This window comes from Moschus berezovskii, chromosome X (assembly GCF_049115385.1).
Source record: "Moschus berezovskii isolate FMDL1 chromosome X, NW_MosBer_1.0, whole genome shotgun sequence".
NCBI classification, from domain to species: domain Eukaryota; kingdom Metazoa; phylum Chordata; class Mammalia; order Artiodactyla; family Moschidae; genus Moschus; species Moschus berezovskii.
The window spans coordinates 8,756,828-8,774,365 of NC_142488.1; the positions used below are offsets into that span (position 1 = coordinate 8,756,828).

The window sequence follows — 17,538 nt, forward strand, 5'->3', positions numbered from 1 at the left end:
TCACAATTTGTATGGAAATGCAAAAAACCTCGAATAGCCAAAGCAATCTTGAGGAAGAAAAATGGAACTGGGGGAATTAACCTGCCGGACTTCAGGCTCTACTACAAAGCCACAGTCATCAAGACACTATGGTACTGGCATAAAGACAGAAATATAGATCAATGGAACAAAATAGAAAGCCCAGAGATAAATCCATGCACTTATGGACACCTTATCTTTGAGAAAGGAGGCAAGAATATAAAAATGGAGAAAAGACAGTCTCTTTAACAAGTGGTGCTGGGAAAACTGGTCAGCCACTTGTAAAAGAATGAAACGAGAACACTTCCTAACACCATACACAAAAATAAACTCAAAATGGATTAGAGAGCTAAATGTAAGACCAGAAACTATAAAACTCCTAGAGGAGAACATAGGCAAAACACTCTCCGACATAAATCACAGCAGGATCCTCCATGACCCACCTCCCAGAATATTGGAAATAAAAGCAAAAATAAACAAATGGGACCTAATCAAAATCAAAAGCTTCTGCACAGCAAAGGAAACTATAAGCAAGGTGAAAAGACAGCCTTCAGAATGGGAGAAAATAATAGCAAATGAAGCAACTGATAAAGGATTAATCTCCAAAATATACAAGCAGCTCCTGAAGCTCAATTCCAGAAAAATAAATGACCCAATCAAAAAATGGGCCAAAGAACTAAAGAGAAATTTCTCCAAAGAAGACATAAAGATGGCTAACAAACACATGAAAAAATGTTCAACATCCCTCATAATCAAAGAGATGCAAATCAAAACCACAATGAGATACCATTTCACACCAGTCAGAATGACTGCTATCCAAAAGTCTACATGCAATAAATGCTGGAGAGGATGTGGAGAGAAAGGAACCCTCTTACACTGTTGGTGGGAATGCAAACTAGTACAGCCACTATGGAGAACCATGTGGAGATTCCTCAAAAAACTGGAAATAGAACTGCCATATGATCCAGCAATCGCACTCCTGGGCATACACACCAAGGAAATCAGAACTGAAAGAGACACATGTACTCCAATGTTCATTGCAGCACTGTTTATAATAGCCAGGACATGGAAGCAACCTAGATGTCCATCTGCAGACGAATGGATAAGAAAGCTTTGGTACATATACACAATGGAGTATTATTCAGCCATTAAAAAGAATACATTTGAATCAGTTCTAATGAGGTGGATGAAACTGGAGCCTATTATACAGAGTGAAGTAAGCCAGAAAGAAAAACACCAATACAGTATACTAACGCATATATATGGAATTTAGAAAGATGCAAACGATAACCCTGTATACGAGACAGCAAAAGAGACACAGATATATAGAACAGTCTTTGGGACTCTGTGGGAGAGGGTGAGGGTGGGATGATTTGGGAGAATGGCATTGAAACACGTATGTTGTCCCATGTGAAACGAATCACTAGTTCAGGGTCAATGCATGTTATAGGATGCTCAGGGCTGGCATGCGGGGATGACCCAGAGGGAGGATAAAGGAGGAGGGAGGTGGGAGGGGGGTTCAGGAGGGGGAACTTATGTAAACCCGGGGCGAATTCATGTCAATGTATGGCAAAACCAACCAATATAATATTGTAAAATAATTTGCCTCCAATAAAAAATTAATTACAAAAAAAAAATACAATATTAAAAATACAAAACAAAATCAGTAACAAAAACTTATAAAAATGTATATGTGAAATTTGCTTTAAAAATAGGGTCTTTTTTGCAAGGTAATAGTCGGTTTTAAAAATGAAAGTTAAAGGAGTAGTAAAGAACAGGGAGGCCTAGCATGCTGTGATTCATGGGGTCGCAAAGAGTCAGACACGACTGAGCAATTAAACTGAACTGAACTGAAAGAACTTGAGAATAAAATAATTAAAAAGTGATCATTGTAAAAATAGATCTTGGAATTTCTCTGGAGCTGCCGCCGACAGTGTGGGGTCAGTTCAGTTTCAGATGGTTCCCTGTTCCAGCTTATACTTCTTCTCAAGGTCTATAGGCCCCTTCCAATGCTTAGTCAATGCTAACTACAGGGTTTTAATCTGCTGCACCTGTCACTTCCAGAGCGGCTCCCTCTTCTTTGTTTATTTTACCTTCCTCTGTTTGCAAGTTTCTTCAGTATCTAATTTCCACCCTGACACAAGAGAGTGAAAGCGGTCACTTATTTCAGCTCACTTGTTCAGTTCTGTTGTGGAGAGGGAGGAACACTGCAAACAAATATCACTGGCGTGTGTGGGCTCGAGTGCTCATGGTATATGGACCACATGGGGTTTGCCCCAGCTCATGATGGCCTGTGCTTTCCCAGTCTACACTGCTCAGGCTCCAAGGTGCTCTGCAGGGGAATTGTCCAAAGCCAGCTCTGCATTTCATGCACTTCCCTTGTCTGAGCTGCTGAGGTTCAGGTTCTCAGGTACTCCACAAAGGCACAGACTCAGTTGGACCTGCGTTTTGTGCCCTTCCCAGGTCCGAGCAGCTCAGGCGACCAGGTGCTTGGCAAGCGCACTGTTCCAGGTGGGCCGTGTGTCTTAATCACGTCCCTGGTCCTGGCTGCTTGGTGTCCCATGTGCGCCAGAAAAGCACTGTCTCAGGTGTGCCATATGTCTCCTCTGGGGGAGCTGATCTCAGGTTGCGACCCTCCTGGCAGATGTCAACCGTCCAGGATCCCAGGAAGATGTGGTTAGCAACTAGGAGCCTGCTCACAGTTTGGTGGAGGATGCCATCTCTGGGGCTGAGATTGCCCCTCGCCTTCCAGCTCTGGCTGTCGTCCATCTGCCTCTCTGCCTCCGGCGGGGTGAGGGGCCAGTCCACAGCTAGCTACCTCTCCTTTGGTGTTCATTCAGTCCTTTGTTCTGTGAGCTGGCCAGACTGTGCCTTAGGTTAGATCTTTCACAGAAAAGTTCTCTCTCTCTGGCTATCCCACAGTTTGGGTTGCTATCTCACCTGAGCTCCCTCAGATTGTCCTCAGGGCATTCAGGCCCGGTCCTTACCCTAAGCATGCAACCCACGCCTCTCCTGCTCGCTGTGGCAAATGTGAGTGTCTGGGCTATTTCTTCACTGGGAGTTGTGGTTAAGGCACATATTCTGTGGAATTTTTTTCCCCTCCCGGTTATGTTTCCCTCTGCAATTCTAAAACTCCCCCACAGACCTGGTGAGAGGGTTTCCTGGTGATTGGAAACTTCTCCTCCTTCACGACTCCCTCCCCAGGACGGGTCTCCTTCCCTAACTCTTCGGTCTGTCTTTTTATCTGTTACATTTTGTCCTACCTCCTTTCGAAGAGAATGGGCTGCCTTTCTGGGTGCCTGGTGTCCTCCGCCAGTGTTCAGAAGTTGTTTTGTGGAAGTTGCTCAGCATTCAAATGATCTTTTGATGAATTTGTGGGGAAGAAAGTGGTCTCCTCTTACTATTCCTCCACCATCTTAGGACCGCCCCGCCTCCTACTTTTAAATATTTATTTAATCAGCTGCACTGGGTCTTAGTTGTGGTATACAAGGTCTTCAGTTGTGGCATGTGGGATCTAGTGCCCTGACCAGGGATTGAACCCAGCCCCCCTGTGTTGGGAGCTCAGAGTCTTAGCCTCTGGACCAGAGGGAATGCTGCAGCATCCTTCTTTAAAAAAAAAATATTTTTGGCTGTGCTGGGTCTTTGTTGCTATGTGAGCTTTTCTCTGGTTGTAGAGAGTGGGGGCTACTCTCTAGTTTCTCTGCTTGAACTTCTCACTGTGGTGGCCTCTTTTGTTGGGAAGCATGGGCTCTAGGCACTTGGGCTTCAGTAGTTGTGCACAGGCTTAGTTGCTCCACAGCATGTGGGATCTTCCAAGATCAGGGAATGAACCCATTCTCCTACATTGGCAGGCAGATTTTTAACTACTGCACCACCAAGGAAGTCATTCCCCTCCCTCTTCCTGCCAACCTCCTACTTAAAAAAAAAAAAAAGACTAAAAACAACCTGTTTAGTAAATTTTCAGGAGGTCAGCGTCTGTGGTGTCATTCTCCCAAAGGCATCTTGGCTTCAGATATTGGTTGGGCTCATGGGTCTGGTGACCAGGGCCTGGAGGCTTAAAACAGGCTTGGCCTCCTGTGCTCTTCCCTCACATACTCACCCAGGGTCCCCGAGCCCTGGAAGCCAAGCAGAGCAGCGCCCAGGTGGGGCAGGTACAGCTGTGGGGCCTCTGCGGTCAGAGTGGAGTGTGCAGTGGAGGCAGATGGCTGCCCTGTCACTGTGACTGCTGCTGTCTTGTGTGCCCCTGCACGGCAGTCATGGTGTCAGGTGAGGCCTAGCTGCTGTCATGGGGACAGGATGGGACCTCAGACAGCTCACATCAACACTCCCCCTGCCAACTCTGCTTCAGATTATGGCGTGTGGCTTCTGGTATCTCCCTGGACTGGGAGGGTGTGTAAAGCGCCAGCCCCCTTGCTCAAGGTCGGCTGAGACCCCAAGCTCTGGGGTCACACACCATCACTGCCACCATGCAGGTCGTCCCACTTCTGTGAAAGAGGGCCTGTGCAGGGCTGTTGGTGATGGGGAATTTGGGGGTGTTGTGGGCTGGCCCAGGAGCCATCTTTTTGAGGGGAGGAGAGGAGAGGGAAGGGGAGGGAGAAACTTTGACCTGCTCAGGATTCCAGGGGATTCCATGCCCTGCTCTGGTGGGAGGTGCAGGTGAGAAGCCCCTGCAAGTTTCTGGGTCCCCACCGTATTTCAGTTGAAGCCCCTCTGCCTGCATCACCCCTAACTCTCTCTCACTCCTGTGACCCTGGCCACAAGCCACGGAAGATGGAGAGTTTATGTGGCTACCCTTCCTGCCTGGAAACCAAGCCACAGACAAATGTGTTCCTTTAAGAAAGCATGAAAGAAATGAGAAAATAATAGTGGGTGGTTATTACTGACACAGTTCATGTAGAGACACTTCACAAGTCTGGCATAGGGAGGGAACTGAGGGCCATTGCCCCCAGTCCTGGAGTTACCACCTCCCACCCCACCCCCCGCCCCATAGCCCACTCACCCCTTGGTGTCTTCTGGTGACCAGGTGGACTTCAGCCTCCTGAACCCATTCTGGAAGGATCAGGACAGAGCAGAGGTCATTCACAGAGGGGAGGGTGTGGTCAACTCAAGAACGCCATTGCCTCCACTCTGTGTTGGAACTCAGTTCTGGGTCTAAGCAAGCGTGGCTTCCTGGTGTGGTCACCACCTTCACTCACCTGGTGGGGGGACTTTGTGTCCACCTTGTCCCCACGTGCAGCTTGGTCACCCCTGGGGCCTGTGCTGTGTGCATCTGCTCTGCTCACAGTGCACCCCATGGTCCATCAGACTTCACTCATAAAAAGGAAGTAAGGATGAATTATTCCATAGTTAAGAATTTCAAGGTCACGACAGCATTGACCAAAGCACGTGGGCACAGGTGCAAGACCCGTGCATTAGAGAAGCCACTATGTGGGCTTCAAGGACCCTCCGGGTGGGGGTTGGGATGGGGTCCGGACAGGAGTTTCCTGCACACATGGCTCCAGGCTCTGTTGTCCGCAGGGTGGACTACTGTCGGCACTGCCTGTGTGGAGGGGCTCTGGGGTTGCCCAGCTCAGTAGGAATGGCAATGGTGGGAAGGGAGGTCATGCTCCCTTAGCATCCCTGACATCACATGTCGTCATCAGGGCAGCCAAGTGCTTAAACAGCCCCTTCCTTGTCTAGCTCTGAACACCTGGAAGATGTGGGGGCTGAAGAACATGCAGAAAACACAATTCTGTAAAGTAATTCTCTTTAAATTAAAATTTTTTAAGGATTAAAGAAAAAAACACAAATAACAGCAACAGTGGGGCTTGCATTCTCAGCCAGCCTCTGCCAGATCCTGCCTGTGCTTTTGCAACAGACCAAAATGCTGGTGCTCCCAGATGAGAACAGAGACACAAGAGAGGTTGAGCATCTTGCCCCATGTCACACAACTGCTGAGGGCAGGGCTGAGAACTGGACCCCTGTGGTTGAATCTGGAGTCCAGATGCTGTGATGACCTTGATGAAGTGGAAAAGACAGAGTGGGGGAGACCAGATGGCCCAGGCTGAGTGAGGCACACGCACATACACACATATACATGCACGTGGCCTTCACTTTTGAGGCTACAGAAGTCAGAGGAAGACAGAGGGCAACCAGGAGAGGCCAAAGTAGAGTCTAGCTCTACAAGGAGAAGAGGCCACACCTCCCAGGAAGCCAGAGTTTTCTCTTCCCTGATGAGTCTGTCTCAAACCCTAGATTCCTCTCCCTGGACCCTGGAAGTGACTGTCCAGTGACCTAATTGAGTTGGAGCCAGAATAATGCCTTCCCAGGAGTTCAGCTACCATTGACTCCACTGCTGTCGGTAATAAGGGGTGAATGAGTATGTAGTCTGGGCTTCAGATTTGTTTGGAGACAAAATTTATTAGAAGAAGTACAAAACACCATGAAGGCAATTGGCATGAATATCTCCAGAACACTTAAGAAACCATCTGCTGTTTATCTACCTCCTCTCCTGTCATGAAAGTGGAAGGTCTATTTAATCAATCAATTCTGTGTTCATCACACTGTTTCTTTAAAATATTTGTTTATGTATTTATTTATATGGCTGCACTGTGTCTTTGTTGCCACATGTGGGAGGTAGTTCCCCAATCAGGTATTGAACATGGGTCTATGCATTGGAGTTGTAACCACTGGACAACCTGGGAAATCTCTCCTCATACTCTTGGGGACAGTAACAGGTCATAAACCTGTTCTGAGGCCCCCTTAGAGCTGAGGCATGCGGTGGCTGCAGTAATCCTTCTGTGGCTAGGACGTGGTTTATTGATCATGACTCACACTCCGTGCAAACATAGGGCTTCTCCCCTGTGTGTGTTCTCTGGTGTCTGATGAGATTGGACTTCACACTGAAGCTTTGCCCACACTCCCTGCAAACATAGGGCTTCTCCCCTGTGTGTATCCTCTGGTGTCTGATGAGATTGGACTTCACACTGAAGCTTCGCTCACACTCCCTGCAAACATAGGGCTTCTCCCCTGTGTGTGCCCTCTTGTGTCTGATGAGACGTGACTTCCAACTGAAGCTTTGCCCACACTCCCCGCAAACATAGGGCTTCACCCCTGTGTGTATACTATGGTGTCCGATGAAATCAGACTTCACACTGAAGTTTTGCCCACACTCCCTGCAAACATAAGGTTTCTCCCCTGTGTGTCCCCTCTCGTGTCTGATGAGATTGGACTTCACACTGAAGCTTCGCCCACACTCCCTGCAAACATAGGGCTTCTCCCCTGTGTGTGTCCTCTGGTGTGTGGTGAGACGTGACTTCCAACTGAAGCTTTGCCCACACTCCTCACAAACATAGGGCTTCTCCCCTGTGTGTGTCCTATGGTGTCTGGTGAGATTTGACTTCTGACTGAAGCTTTGCCCACACTCCCTGCAAACATAGGGCTTCTCCCCTGTGTGTGTCCTCTGGTGTGTGGTGAGATGGGACGTCTGATTGAAGCTTTGCCCACACTCTTCACACACATAGGGCTTCTCCCCTGTGTGTGTCCTCTCATGTCTGGTGAGATGTGACTTCACACTGAAGCTTTGCCCACACTCCTTGCAAACATAGGGCTTCTCCCCTGTGTGTATCCTCTCATGTGTGATTAGACTTGACCTATCCTTGGAGCCTTGCCCATGCTCTCCGTGCTTGACTCTTATAATCCCTGAGACCTCTGCCCCCATGAATAATTTGCCCGTGTCCTCTGGATTCAGTTTCTGGCTTGTGCTGGGCTCTTCTGTTATTTTCTCATGCACCTCAGAACCCCCCATTTGTCCTGTAGGTGAGTAGTAAGAGGCTATTGAAATACTCTTCAGCCTTATACAAAGTTTGGGGCCTTTCAGCAAAGGATGGGGCCTTTCCTTGGCCTCTTGACCCTCTGGTTTGTCACTTGGGCTGTGTGAATCAGAATATCGTTGCTGCTGATTTTGATTGCCAGGGCAGGGATCCTCTGGTTGGAGGTGGTCTCTTGCAGATGGTCTCAGGAGGATCTGAGAGGGGTGATTGCGTTGGACATGTTGGCTGAGGAATTTCTGACTGGAGAAGGACAGAGAGCAGGAGGCACATGGGTGGATCTTGGGCTTTGGTTCTGCTGAAAGAGGAAGATTTTAGTCAGGTAGCTGGTTTGCCGTGGTAAAGCCTGCCCCAGTAATCATCTTAGTGTTGAGAGTGCACGATTTGTCTCCCATCAAGTGTGTCTTTACAGTCCACTTTTCCATTCCATTCTTATTCTCTGCATCTACAGAAATCCAGGAAGCTTGCATCAAGGGCCTTTTCTACATATATCCCAGACTAGGGACCTTCCAGTAGCATCAGAGGCAGTGTCTCTCCTGATAGAGGTGGATCTGCAGGGACCTTTCCCTGCGTGTAAGTATCTGGAAAGTCATGTCACAGTGGTCACAGGTAGTTTACCCTACTGAGAGATAAGACACTTGAGGACTTAGGTGTAATCTTCCTGAATGGCTCCCTGTGAGGGGAAAGGGTCTATTAAGTTAGGAACACCTGGCCTAGAGCTCTCTGCATATGGGAGGCAGCACAGGGGGTGGTTAGAGCACGTGTGAGGAAAGCTGAATTTAAGGCTCCTTGTTCAAAGAGCAGCCTTTGTGTCGCTCTCTGCAGGAGGTGGGTTTCAGACTGGACGAGACCAAGAGGCCCATGTCCCACTGACTACAGGTCTCTGGCTCCTGATGCCCCAGTTGGTTCACAAATTGCTCCTCTCTCAGTTTTCTGTACATCATAAAATAAAGACATGTCCTTTCTCAAGCCTCACCAATATTCATACCTCTTTTATTTCACTCAGTCTTAGTCCATTTAACACGCACTAGGAAGTCCTGCTTAAAAATACATCTCCAGCCAGACTCTTCACACCCTCACTCCCATGCATCTTTACCCAGGCCACTCTCCCCTCATGTCTGGCAATGAACTGACCTCTGAGGGGACTCCCTGCTGCTATCTCTTCCCAAAAATGAACCGAAGCATCATCTTAGCACAGAGAACATGCTGCCTGCAGCTGATAGCCGCATTGTTCTTCTGTGTCACCCAGGAAGACCCCGGGGCCTGCACGTGGACACGAGCTCTGAGGTTTCCTTGTTCCATCCAGCCTCCTTCCTCTCCCTCTGTGCTTCCTCCTGCAACCACTGGCATGGCCTCTCTTCCCGGCCCTGGGGCTGAAGCACTGGCTGCTCCCCTGCCTGGAATCCTAGAATCCACAGGTGTTATCTCTGCAGAGACCCTGTCCCACCATCCTCTGCCACACCCCACTTTGCTCATGCTGATCTGAGGCACTTTTCCTGCACTGGTTTTCCTCAGAGCACCAGCCCTGTCTGGTACGAAGCCCATGCTGCCCCAAGGCAGTGGTTCTGTCTGTTTCAGTGCATGTAGCCCTGTCTAGCACAGCGTATGAACTCACATGACAACAAACTGAAACAGTAACTGAATGCAAGCCACTGTACGCATGTCACTGAGAAATGTGGAGGAAATGGGGAAGAAACTGGTAAAGGTGAGACAGCTGGTAGATGCTAGAAATCTTGCCTTTTGCTTCTAAGTCTTTCAGCAGAAGGTGATGTTACATATTTTTTGCACGAAATATTGAAGATTAGAACTAACATTTTTAATATAAAGATTTTTCCTAACAGTCTTATGAAATGAATCAAATTCTGAGGCATTTTAATTGCGACTTGACTGACTTTAGACTGGATTGGACTCTGCTTCAGAATCGTACCAGAGAAACTCCCCAGGATGGGGTGGGACTCTGGAAGAGGGGTGGCACTCACCTCTCCTGGCCGAGAGCTCACTCTTACCCCTGCTGTCCCGCTTGATGCCAAGTTCCTCGCCATACTCATCCCCGTACCAGACCAGCAGCTCACAGCCCGGCCTGACCACCTGGCAGGTTCGGTAGAAGATCTGCCCGTGATACTGCAAGGCCACCAGGTTCTGCTCCTCGTCATCCCGGGCACAGTTCACATACCTGGGGTCAAGGCCGGGAAAGGGAAAGAAACCACAGGTGACAAGTCCCTCCACTGTCGGACTATGCCCAGCTCCTTGCCTTCAGGCTCTGAGGCCACCATGGTTCCCACCGCCCCTCATGGGGACCTTCTGTTCATACCTTCGACCTGGCTGTGTGAATTCCTATTTCCAGATCCTGTTTCCGGTCCTCTTCCTGGCTGGAATGCTTTTCTCTCCTTACCTAATTAGCCATTGTCCAGAGCCCAGTTCCAGACTTGTCTCCACCTGGACTGTCCATAAGACTGGTGACCTCCAGCTCCTCTAAACTCTAAATTAAGTTCTCTTCCATTCCGCAGGACTTGGTACTCCTAGACTAGCGTGCACCCCTCAGCACTTACCCCAGCCTGTCTTTTCTCCAGAGGCTTTTCTCCAATCTCCCCACATGTATCCAGAGTCCTATTCAACTTGCCCACCCTCCTCCCATGGAAACATTGAGAGTGCTCTGACATAGCTTGAGACACAGAACAGTAATAGTTTATTCACTTTCTGCCTGCCCTGATGAAAGGATCCTGCCCCCCATCCCTTCTCAGGCCTCAGGGCCAACTTCTCACTGGAACCAAGCCTGGGGATGTTGTTGCCCACACGGACTCAAGGTCTCTCATGTTAGGTTATCCTAGTGCTGTGCAATTATTCAAAAATAAAAAAAACTTAAGGTTACTATTCCTAAAATCAATTAGTTAATATCTGCCTTCAGTATGTTCTCCAAGAGGAAATGGGTTGTGTGATCTGCTTCAGTAATGAAGTTCATTGTCTAAACTGGGACATAGAGTGCTTGGTAAGTGTCAATTAAGTGAGTTAAAGTGTCGCTGGTGAATCTAGACTCCTCAAGTTATTTTCAAGTACCTCAGTTTTGCTGAGCATATAGACTTACATTTTGAGAGCACATGCTATATTTTTCTTTCTTTTTTCTAAGGTATTTTGAAATGAAAGAGCACGATATGGAAGGAAAAGAGGAAATAAGATGTGAAAGGTAGTGAGGGAAATGGGCTGAGAAGGAAAGGGGTGTGGGCTTGAGGGAGGAGCGACATCTACAAACTTCAGACACACTGCACTCACCTCATCCAGTTGGCCAAAGACATGTCCTTTCCATCCACATACTCGTAGTTGTTTCTCCCTTTGGTGACCTGAGTGTCAGAAAAGAGATACAAGCTTTCTTCTCTCTTTCATTTTATTTTATTTTTGTAGGAAGTAATAGAAGAACTTTCCCTCTGCTGTCATTGGTGCTCTTCAGCCTACATGGATTCAACTGCCAGTCAGACCACACAGTAAGCTCCTTAATCATCATTTCAAGTCTGAGTCTATTGGCACATTGAAGGCAAGGGCTCCACAAATGAGGAGTCACTTCTGTATGCCTGTACCACTGTCTCCCACCTCTCCTCTGATGTTGAAATAGAAGTCCTGTGTGCTTGTACCACTGTCTCCCACCTTCCTCTGATCTTTAGATAAAAGTCCTGTGTTCATTTCCAGTGCACACAGTACACAGGGCTGACTGTGTCATTCCTTGCATGTAGACATGAAGTACACCCCCACCACACACAAGCGATTAGAGCCAGAGGACAGGGAAAGAGGGCTATTTCTCACCATCCAGGAGTATCCACTGTGGGCGGCCTCTTCATTGTCTGTGATCTGACCCTCGTAGGGGCCAAAATGCAGGCCCAGTGGCAGATCGGATGCCTCGTTCCACACTCCAAGCCCAGCCTCAGGGATGCTCGATGGTCTGATACTTAACCCAGGGGGCAGAGTGAGGGTTGAGCGGTTGGCATGCCCCTTTTCCACTGCAGAGTCCTTTACAAAGGTTGGGGGCCCATGGGCAGCACAGCTGTCAATGAAGAAGTTCTGACATTCCTCACAATCTGGAGGTGAGAGCAACAGGGATGAGGGGAGGTATAGTGATGTTGCTGGTGGTAAAGACCTTCAGAAAGAACTGGGGCACTCACGGCCTTTGGCCTCGATCCTGTACCCCAAGACATAGAGGAAGGGGATGACTGGGGGACCAAATGGTGAGGTGAGGTTATTGTACCAAGGCCTCATAATCCCTTCTCCATGAGTGGGCCAGCAGGGTCACTCACAGAGGTAGTCGTCATCCTGGGGCTCGCTGACCTCTTGGTACACATGGCCCTTTCTTTCTCTTGGACTGTACCTCTTCACTTCAGTCTCCTTTCTTCTGAGTTCTAACATGGAGAACAGAAGCTAAGCAAGGCTGGTGGGGTCTGGAGAGTTAATCCCTGTTTTATCAGAAAGTGTGAGATCTCCTACTTGTCCACCTATACAGTTTGTTAAAACTTTTTCACATTTATTTTTCAAAGTTTTACTTTTGTATTTTTATGTTTTAATGATACATTATTTATTTATAGGCCACGCTGCATGGCTTGTGGGATCTTAGTTCCCTGACCAGGAATGGAACCCACACCTCCTGCAGTGGAAGTGTGGAGTTGTAACCTTCTCTATACTTTGTTTCTTCTCCCTTTAACTACTGGTTCAGGAGACTGAGGCTCCACACTGACCACAGATGCCCAGTTCAGTGTTAGCTTCCTGCACTTCCTGTTAGTAGGTTTAACTTCCCAACCTTCTTACTTAGGAAATAGTTCACTGACATCTACTCAGAAAATATATGTTAAGGGCATGACACGTAAGGCATTGAGCAGAGGTCTGTGTATAAATACTAATAAAGCATGGTCCCTATCATCACAGTTGGATATATTGAACTACTTGTAGGTGTCAGCACTTTTGCATTTAACGTAATGCTTCCAAACACTGTATGAGTTATGTACCTGTATCTTCACTTTACAGATGAACAATCAGGACCGCAGAAAATGTATAAGATTTTCCCAAGGCCCCACTGCTAACTTCATGTCTCAGATCAGTGCAGCTTAAACCATGCCCACCCGAAGTCCACACCCCACACCTAGGCCATAGTTATTAGCTTTTCTACAAGGATTGGAGGAACTAATTAGAGGAACTCCCCAAATTTTCTCTTACCGACTTTGTGTCTGGGGTGCTGTCCAGGGGTCCTTGCTTCTCTGGGAGGGGGCACTGGCTTCTGAACCTGTTTGGAGCCACTTTTCTTCAGCAATTTTGCTGCTCCCGGCAATTTCTTCAAACTACATACCTTATTTGATGGTCCCCTGGACATTCTCTTCAATGTGAGTAAAAGACAACATGCATTTCTTTAGTTCTTTAGGACTATATTAAGTGTTTTCACATGCATGACTTCAGTTAATACTTTGACAATTCTTGGAAATACCTGGGGGGGGGTCTGAACACTGGAGTGTAAAAAAAGGACCTAAGTGGGTAGTGAATCAAAACTAGAATTCCTATCTTAAGATTCTTTCCCTTAAATTTTTTGCATAAAAGTGAGAACAACACAGGGAGAATAGCTGGAGGTCAGGAAAAGAAGAGGGTAAGGGCTCATAGAGAAATCCGTGAGGTTTTCTATTAATTAGTGGACATTTGATGGATGAGGAAGTATGGAAAATTACAGAGGGGACAAAACACATCTGGAAAATAAGGTGACAAAGCAGTGAGATTAAGAATAGAAAAGATGATCCACAGAAACACATTCAGACAATAAAGAAAAAGAGCTGAAAGTTGCAGGTTGCAATGTCCTAGAGACAATGTTTGGAATTAAAGTAGCTGGCCTCATCAATTCTTCTTGAAGAAGGCTGTATGACTAGCTGGTTCTCCTCAGTTTCCTGATCCATAAATTGGTATACATGCTAATTCTTAATGTTTTAGTGGACATAAAGTTTAATAACATTCAACAAATCATTGTGTGAGCTATTTAATACAGTATGAATGTGAACGTACATCCCTGCCATCAATATATCCCCCTGACTGCTTCTATATTTGAAGTCTAGCTCACAAGTACTATCTTCAGTATTCCTCAACCTTCTTATTCCTAGATGAATGTTTAAATGTGGAGTCACTCATTCACAAAACATTCAGAGGGCTCTCGGGGGCTTTGAGCTGGGCCTGGACTTCTGAGAATTAACGGGTATTGACACTCTCAAAGCTCACAAAACGGGCAGGCTAAACAAATGATCCCAAACAGGAGAGTTGTCTAATCAGAGCTCAGAGGAAGGACTTGTTACTTCCTCCTACAAGAATGAGCATTCGAAATCATGACCAGATGATGAGTTTCTACTCAAAAGCAGGTAACCTATGTGAAGTCCTTCAGTTATTTTCTTATTTGCTGTTTTTGAATCATAAACCTGAGTCTTGTCAGAGCTGCAAGTTACTTCCTCTTATTGGAGTAGGAGTCTCTGAAGTAGGGATCACATCACCTTCTTCATCTTGGACCGTCCACTCTACAAACTGCCCAACATATCCTTAAGCTTCCCTTAGATAACCTTCACTAGCACAGCACAAAAGAACTGAGGTTGCAAACATCTCTCAGATGAATGATATAAAGATGTATGAAGAAACTTTATAGAACTATGGAAGCTCTAACCAGTTTGTAAGGGGTTTAGAGAAGGTGCTTTGGATTAGATTGTACCACCAGTGATACTGTGATCCCATGCATATAATCAAACATTTTTTACCTCAGTTTCTTGATCTATAATGGTGATAGCTATATAACTTCTTATAGGTACTGTAGGATTGTTTTAAGGTTTAAGTAAGTTTATTCACATAAAATGCTTAAAGTCTGAAATACTGTGAAAATAATGTAACAATAGAACGGCCTACTATTGTTGCTATTCTTACTAACTATAAAGATGGTGATGATATCAGACATTGTGCTAAAGGTTCAGGACAGGAAGGCATCAGTCTCCAGGATCTCTGTGTTTTCTCCTGTTCTCACCTGTGACTGGATGCATGAGGAGGATTTTTTTGTCAACAAGATTTTGGAAATATTCACCTTCTGGTGTTTACTGGGCTCTCTTCTGAAGGCCATCCCAGAAGGTTTACCTAAAAAATGATGAGAATCAGTGTTTTGGTTGGTAAATGTTTCCAAACTCTGGGCATTCTAATTAAGGACACAGAATTCTGAGCCAGAGAGTGACAAGGACAAGGATTACCAAAGGAGGAATGGAAAGTGATTTCTGTGTCATCAACTCCTATGCTTCCACTGGGAGCATTACATAGTTTTGTTAAAATTTAAAAAAATATGAAACTTCATCTGTGCTTCATCTGATGTCCATAAAGTAATAAATTTACTAGACTTTCATGACAAAAAATACTTAATAAAGTAGAAATAAAAGGAACTGGTTGCAATATAATGAAGGTCATATGTGAAAAGTCTATCTCTAACATCATAGTCATCAGTGAAAAGCTGTAAACTTCTAAGATCAAGAAAAAAAGGCAAGGATGTCCATTCTCAACACTTCTATTAAACATAATATTAGAAGTCCTAGCCAGGGCATTAGATTAGAAAAGGAAATGAAAGGCTTACATTTGGAAAGAAAGAAGTAAAATTATGTCTGTTCACAGAGGACATGATTTTATGTGCAGAAAATTTTTTAAATTACACACACACAAAACCTGCACAGAAAGTTGCACGGTGCAAAATCAACATTCAAATATCTTTACATGCATGAACAACAACCATTCCAAAAAGAAAAATAAGAAAACAATCTTATTTATGTTTTATTTTTTAAAGCTATAGTCAAGAGCTAAGTTTAAATTTTTTTTTAAAATATATTTATTTATTGATTTGTGCCAGGTCTTTGTTGTGGCATGTGGGATCTAGTTCCCTGTCCAGGGATTGAACCCAAGTTCTCTGCACTGAGAGTGTGTAGTCTAAGACACTGGACCACCAAAGAAGTCCCGATAATCTTATTTATAATAGTATCAAAAAGAATGAAATAATTGGGAGCGAACATAAGGAGATGAAAGACTTATACATTGAAAACTACGAAGTATTGCTGAAAGTAATCTGACACAAGTAAATAGAAAGGTGTCTCACGTTTATGGATTTGGAGACTTAATATTATTAAGCTGTTCATACTACCCAAAGCAATTTAAAGATTCAATGCAATTCCTATTAAAATCCCAATGGAATTTTTTTCAGATATAGAAAATCCATCTTACAGTTAATACGGAATATCAGAGGACCCCAAATAGGCAAAACAATCTTAGAAAAAACAGAAAAGCTGGAGGCCTCTGATTTCAGAACATATTACAAAGGTACAATAACCAAAAAGTGTAGTTTTGGCATAAAGTGCATGCTTAGTCGCTCAGTCGTGTTGACTCTTTGTGACCTTTTAAACTGTAGCCCACCAGGCTCCTCTGTCCAGGGGATTTCCAGGCAAGAATACTGGAAGGGGTTACCATTTCCTTCTCCAGGGCATCTTCTTAACTCATGGATTAAACCCACATCTCCTGTCTCCTGCATTGAAGGCAGACTCTTCACCTGCTGAGCCACTGAGGAAGCCCACTGGCATAGAGACAGATATACCAATCAATGGAACAGAATAGACAGCTAGAAATAAACTCTTATATACCTGGTCTAATGATCTTAATCAAGGGTGTCAAGACAACATGGAAAGTTTAACCCCTGTAATGAATGGCGCTGGGGAAACAAAATATCCATATGCAAAATAATGAAGATCTTACATCATGAAGAAAAATCAACTCGGAATGGATTAAAGACCTAAATGTAAGACTTGATAAGACTCTTAGAAAAAAAAAAGGGTGAAGCTTCACAACATTGAATCAGCAATGATTTCTTAGACATGATACCAAGTGCACAAGTATTAGTAACAAAGTAAAAATAGACAAATGAGACTACCTTAATCTTAAAACCTCTGTACAGCAAAGGACACAGAGTGAAACAGAGGAACAGAGTGAAACAAAGGGACAGAGTGAAAAGACACCCTACAGGATGGTAGAATATATTTGTAAAATATATATCTGATAAGGGGTTAATAAGCATACACCAATATGAAGGCTACCTATAAGCCAGGAAGAGAACCTGATTGACCACGATGGCACCCTGATATCAAACTTCCATGCTCCAGCATTGAAGAGAACAAATTTCTGTGGTTTAATCCATGCAGTCTGTTTTGTTATGGCAGCCTGAGCTGACTAACACAGTGGGAGAAGGAATTGAATAGACATTTCTCCAAAGAAGATACACAAATGGCCAACAAACATATGAAAAGATGCTCAAGATTACTAACCAATAGGGAAATACAAATTAAAGCCACAGTGGAAATTATCTCCTAGCTTCTGTGATGGCCAATATGAATAAAAAGACAATAGCAAGTTTGGTAAGGATATGGAGAAATTGTAACCCTTACACACTATTGTTGGAAATGTAAAATCTTTCAAACTTTATAGAAAACAGTATGGAGTTTCATCAGAAAATTAGAACTGCCGTATGATCTAGCAATCTAAATCCAGAGTATATTTCCATAAAAATTGAAAGCAAGATCTTGAATAAATCATGTGCACATCTATGGTCATTGCTTCATTATTCCCACTTGGAAAGATGTGGAAGCAATCTAAATGTTCATTGGTGGATAAACAGGTAAAGATTATGTATATCTTATATATATTA

General features: G+C 45.1%; 1 protein-coding gene across 1 annotated transcript in view; it reads right to left on the reverse strand.

Moving 5' to 3' along the window:
* LOC129534947 (histone-lysine N-methyltransferase PRDM9-like) overlaps nucleotides 1–17,538 on the reverse strand; it is a 39,566-nt gene that overhangs the window by 19,240 nt on the left and 2,788 nt on the right. The window contains exons 4-11 of the mRNA XM_088834009.1: nucleotides 14,896–14,945; nucleotides 13,017–13,173; nucleotides 12,107–12,208; nucleotides 11,619–11,890; nucleotides 11,094–11,161; nucleotides 9,806–9,999; nucleotides 6,832–8,121; nucleotides 4,118–4,261 (exon numbers count right to left, since the gene is read on the reverse strand). Coding sequence (XP_088690135.1) covers nucleotides 4,118–4,261; nucleotides 6,832–8,121; nucleotides 9,806–9,999; nucleotides 11,094–11,161; nucleotides 11,619–11,890; nucleotides 12,107–12,208; nucleotides 13,017–13,173; nucleotides 14,896–14,945 — 2,277 coding nt within the window. The remainder of the gene's footprint in view (nucleotides 1–4,117; nucleotides 4,262–6,831; nucleotides 8,122–9,805; nucleotides 10,000–11,093; nucleotides 11,162–11,618; nucleotides 11,891–12,106; nucleotides 12,209–13,016; nucleotides 13,174–14,895; nucleotides 14,946–17,538) is intronic.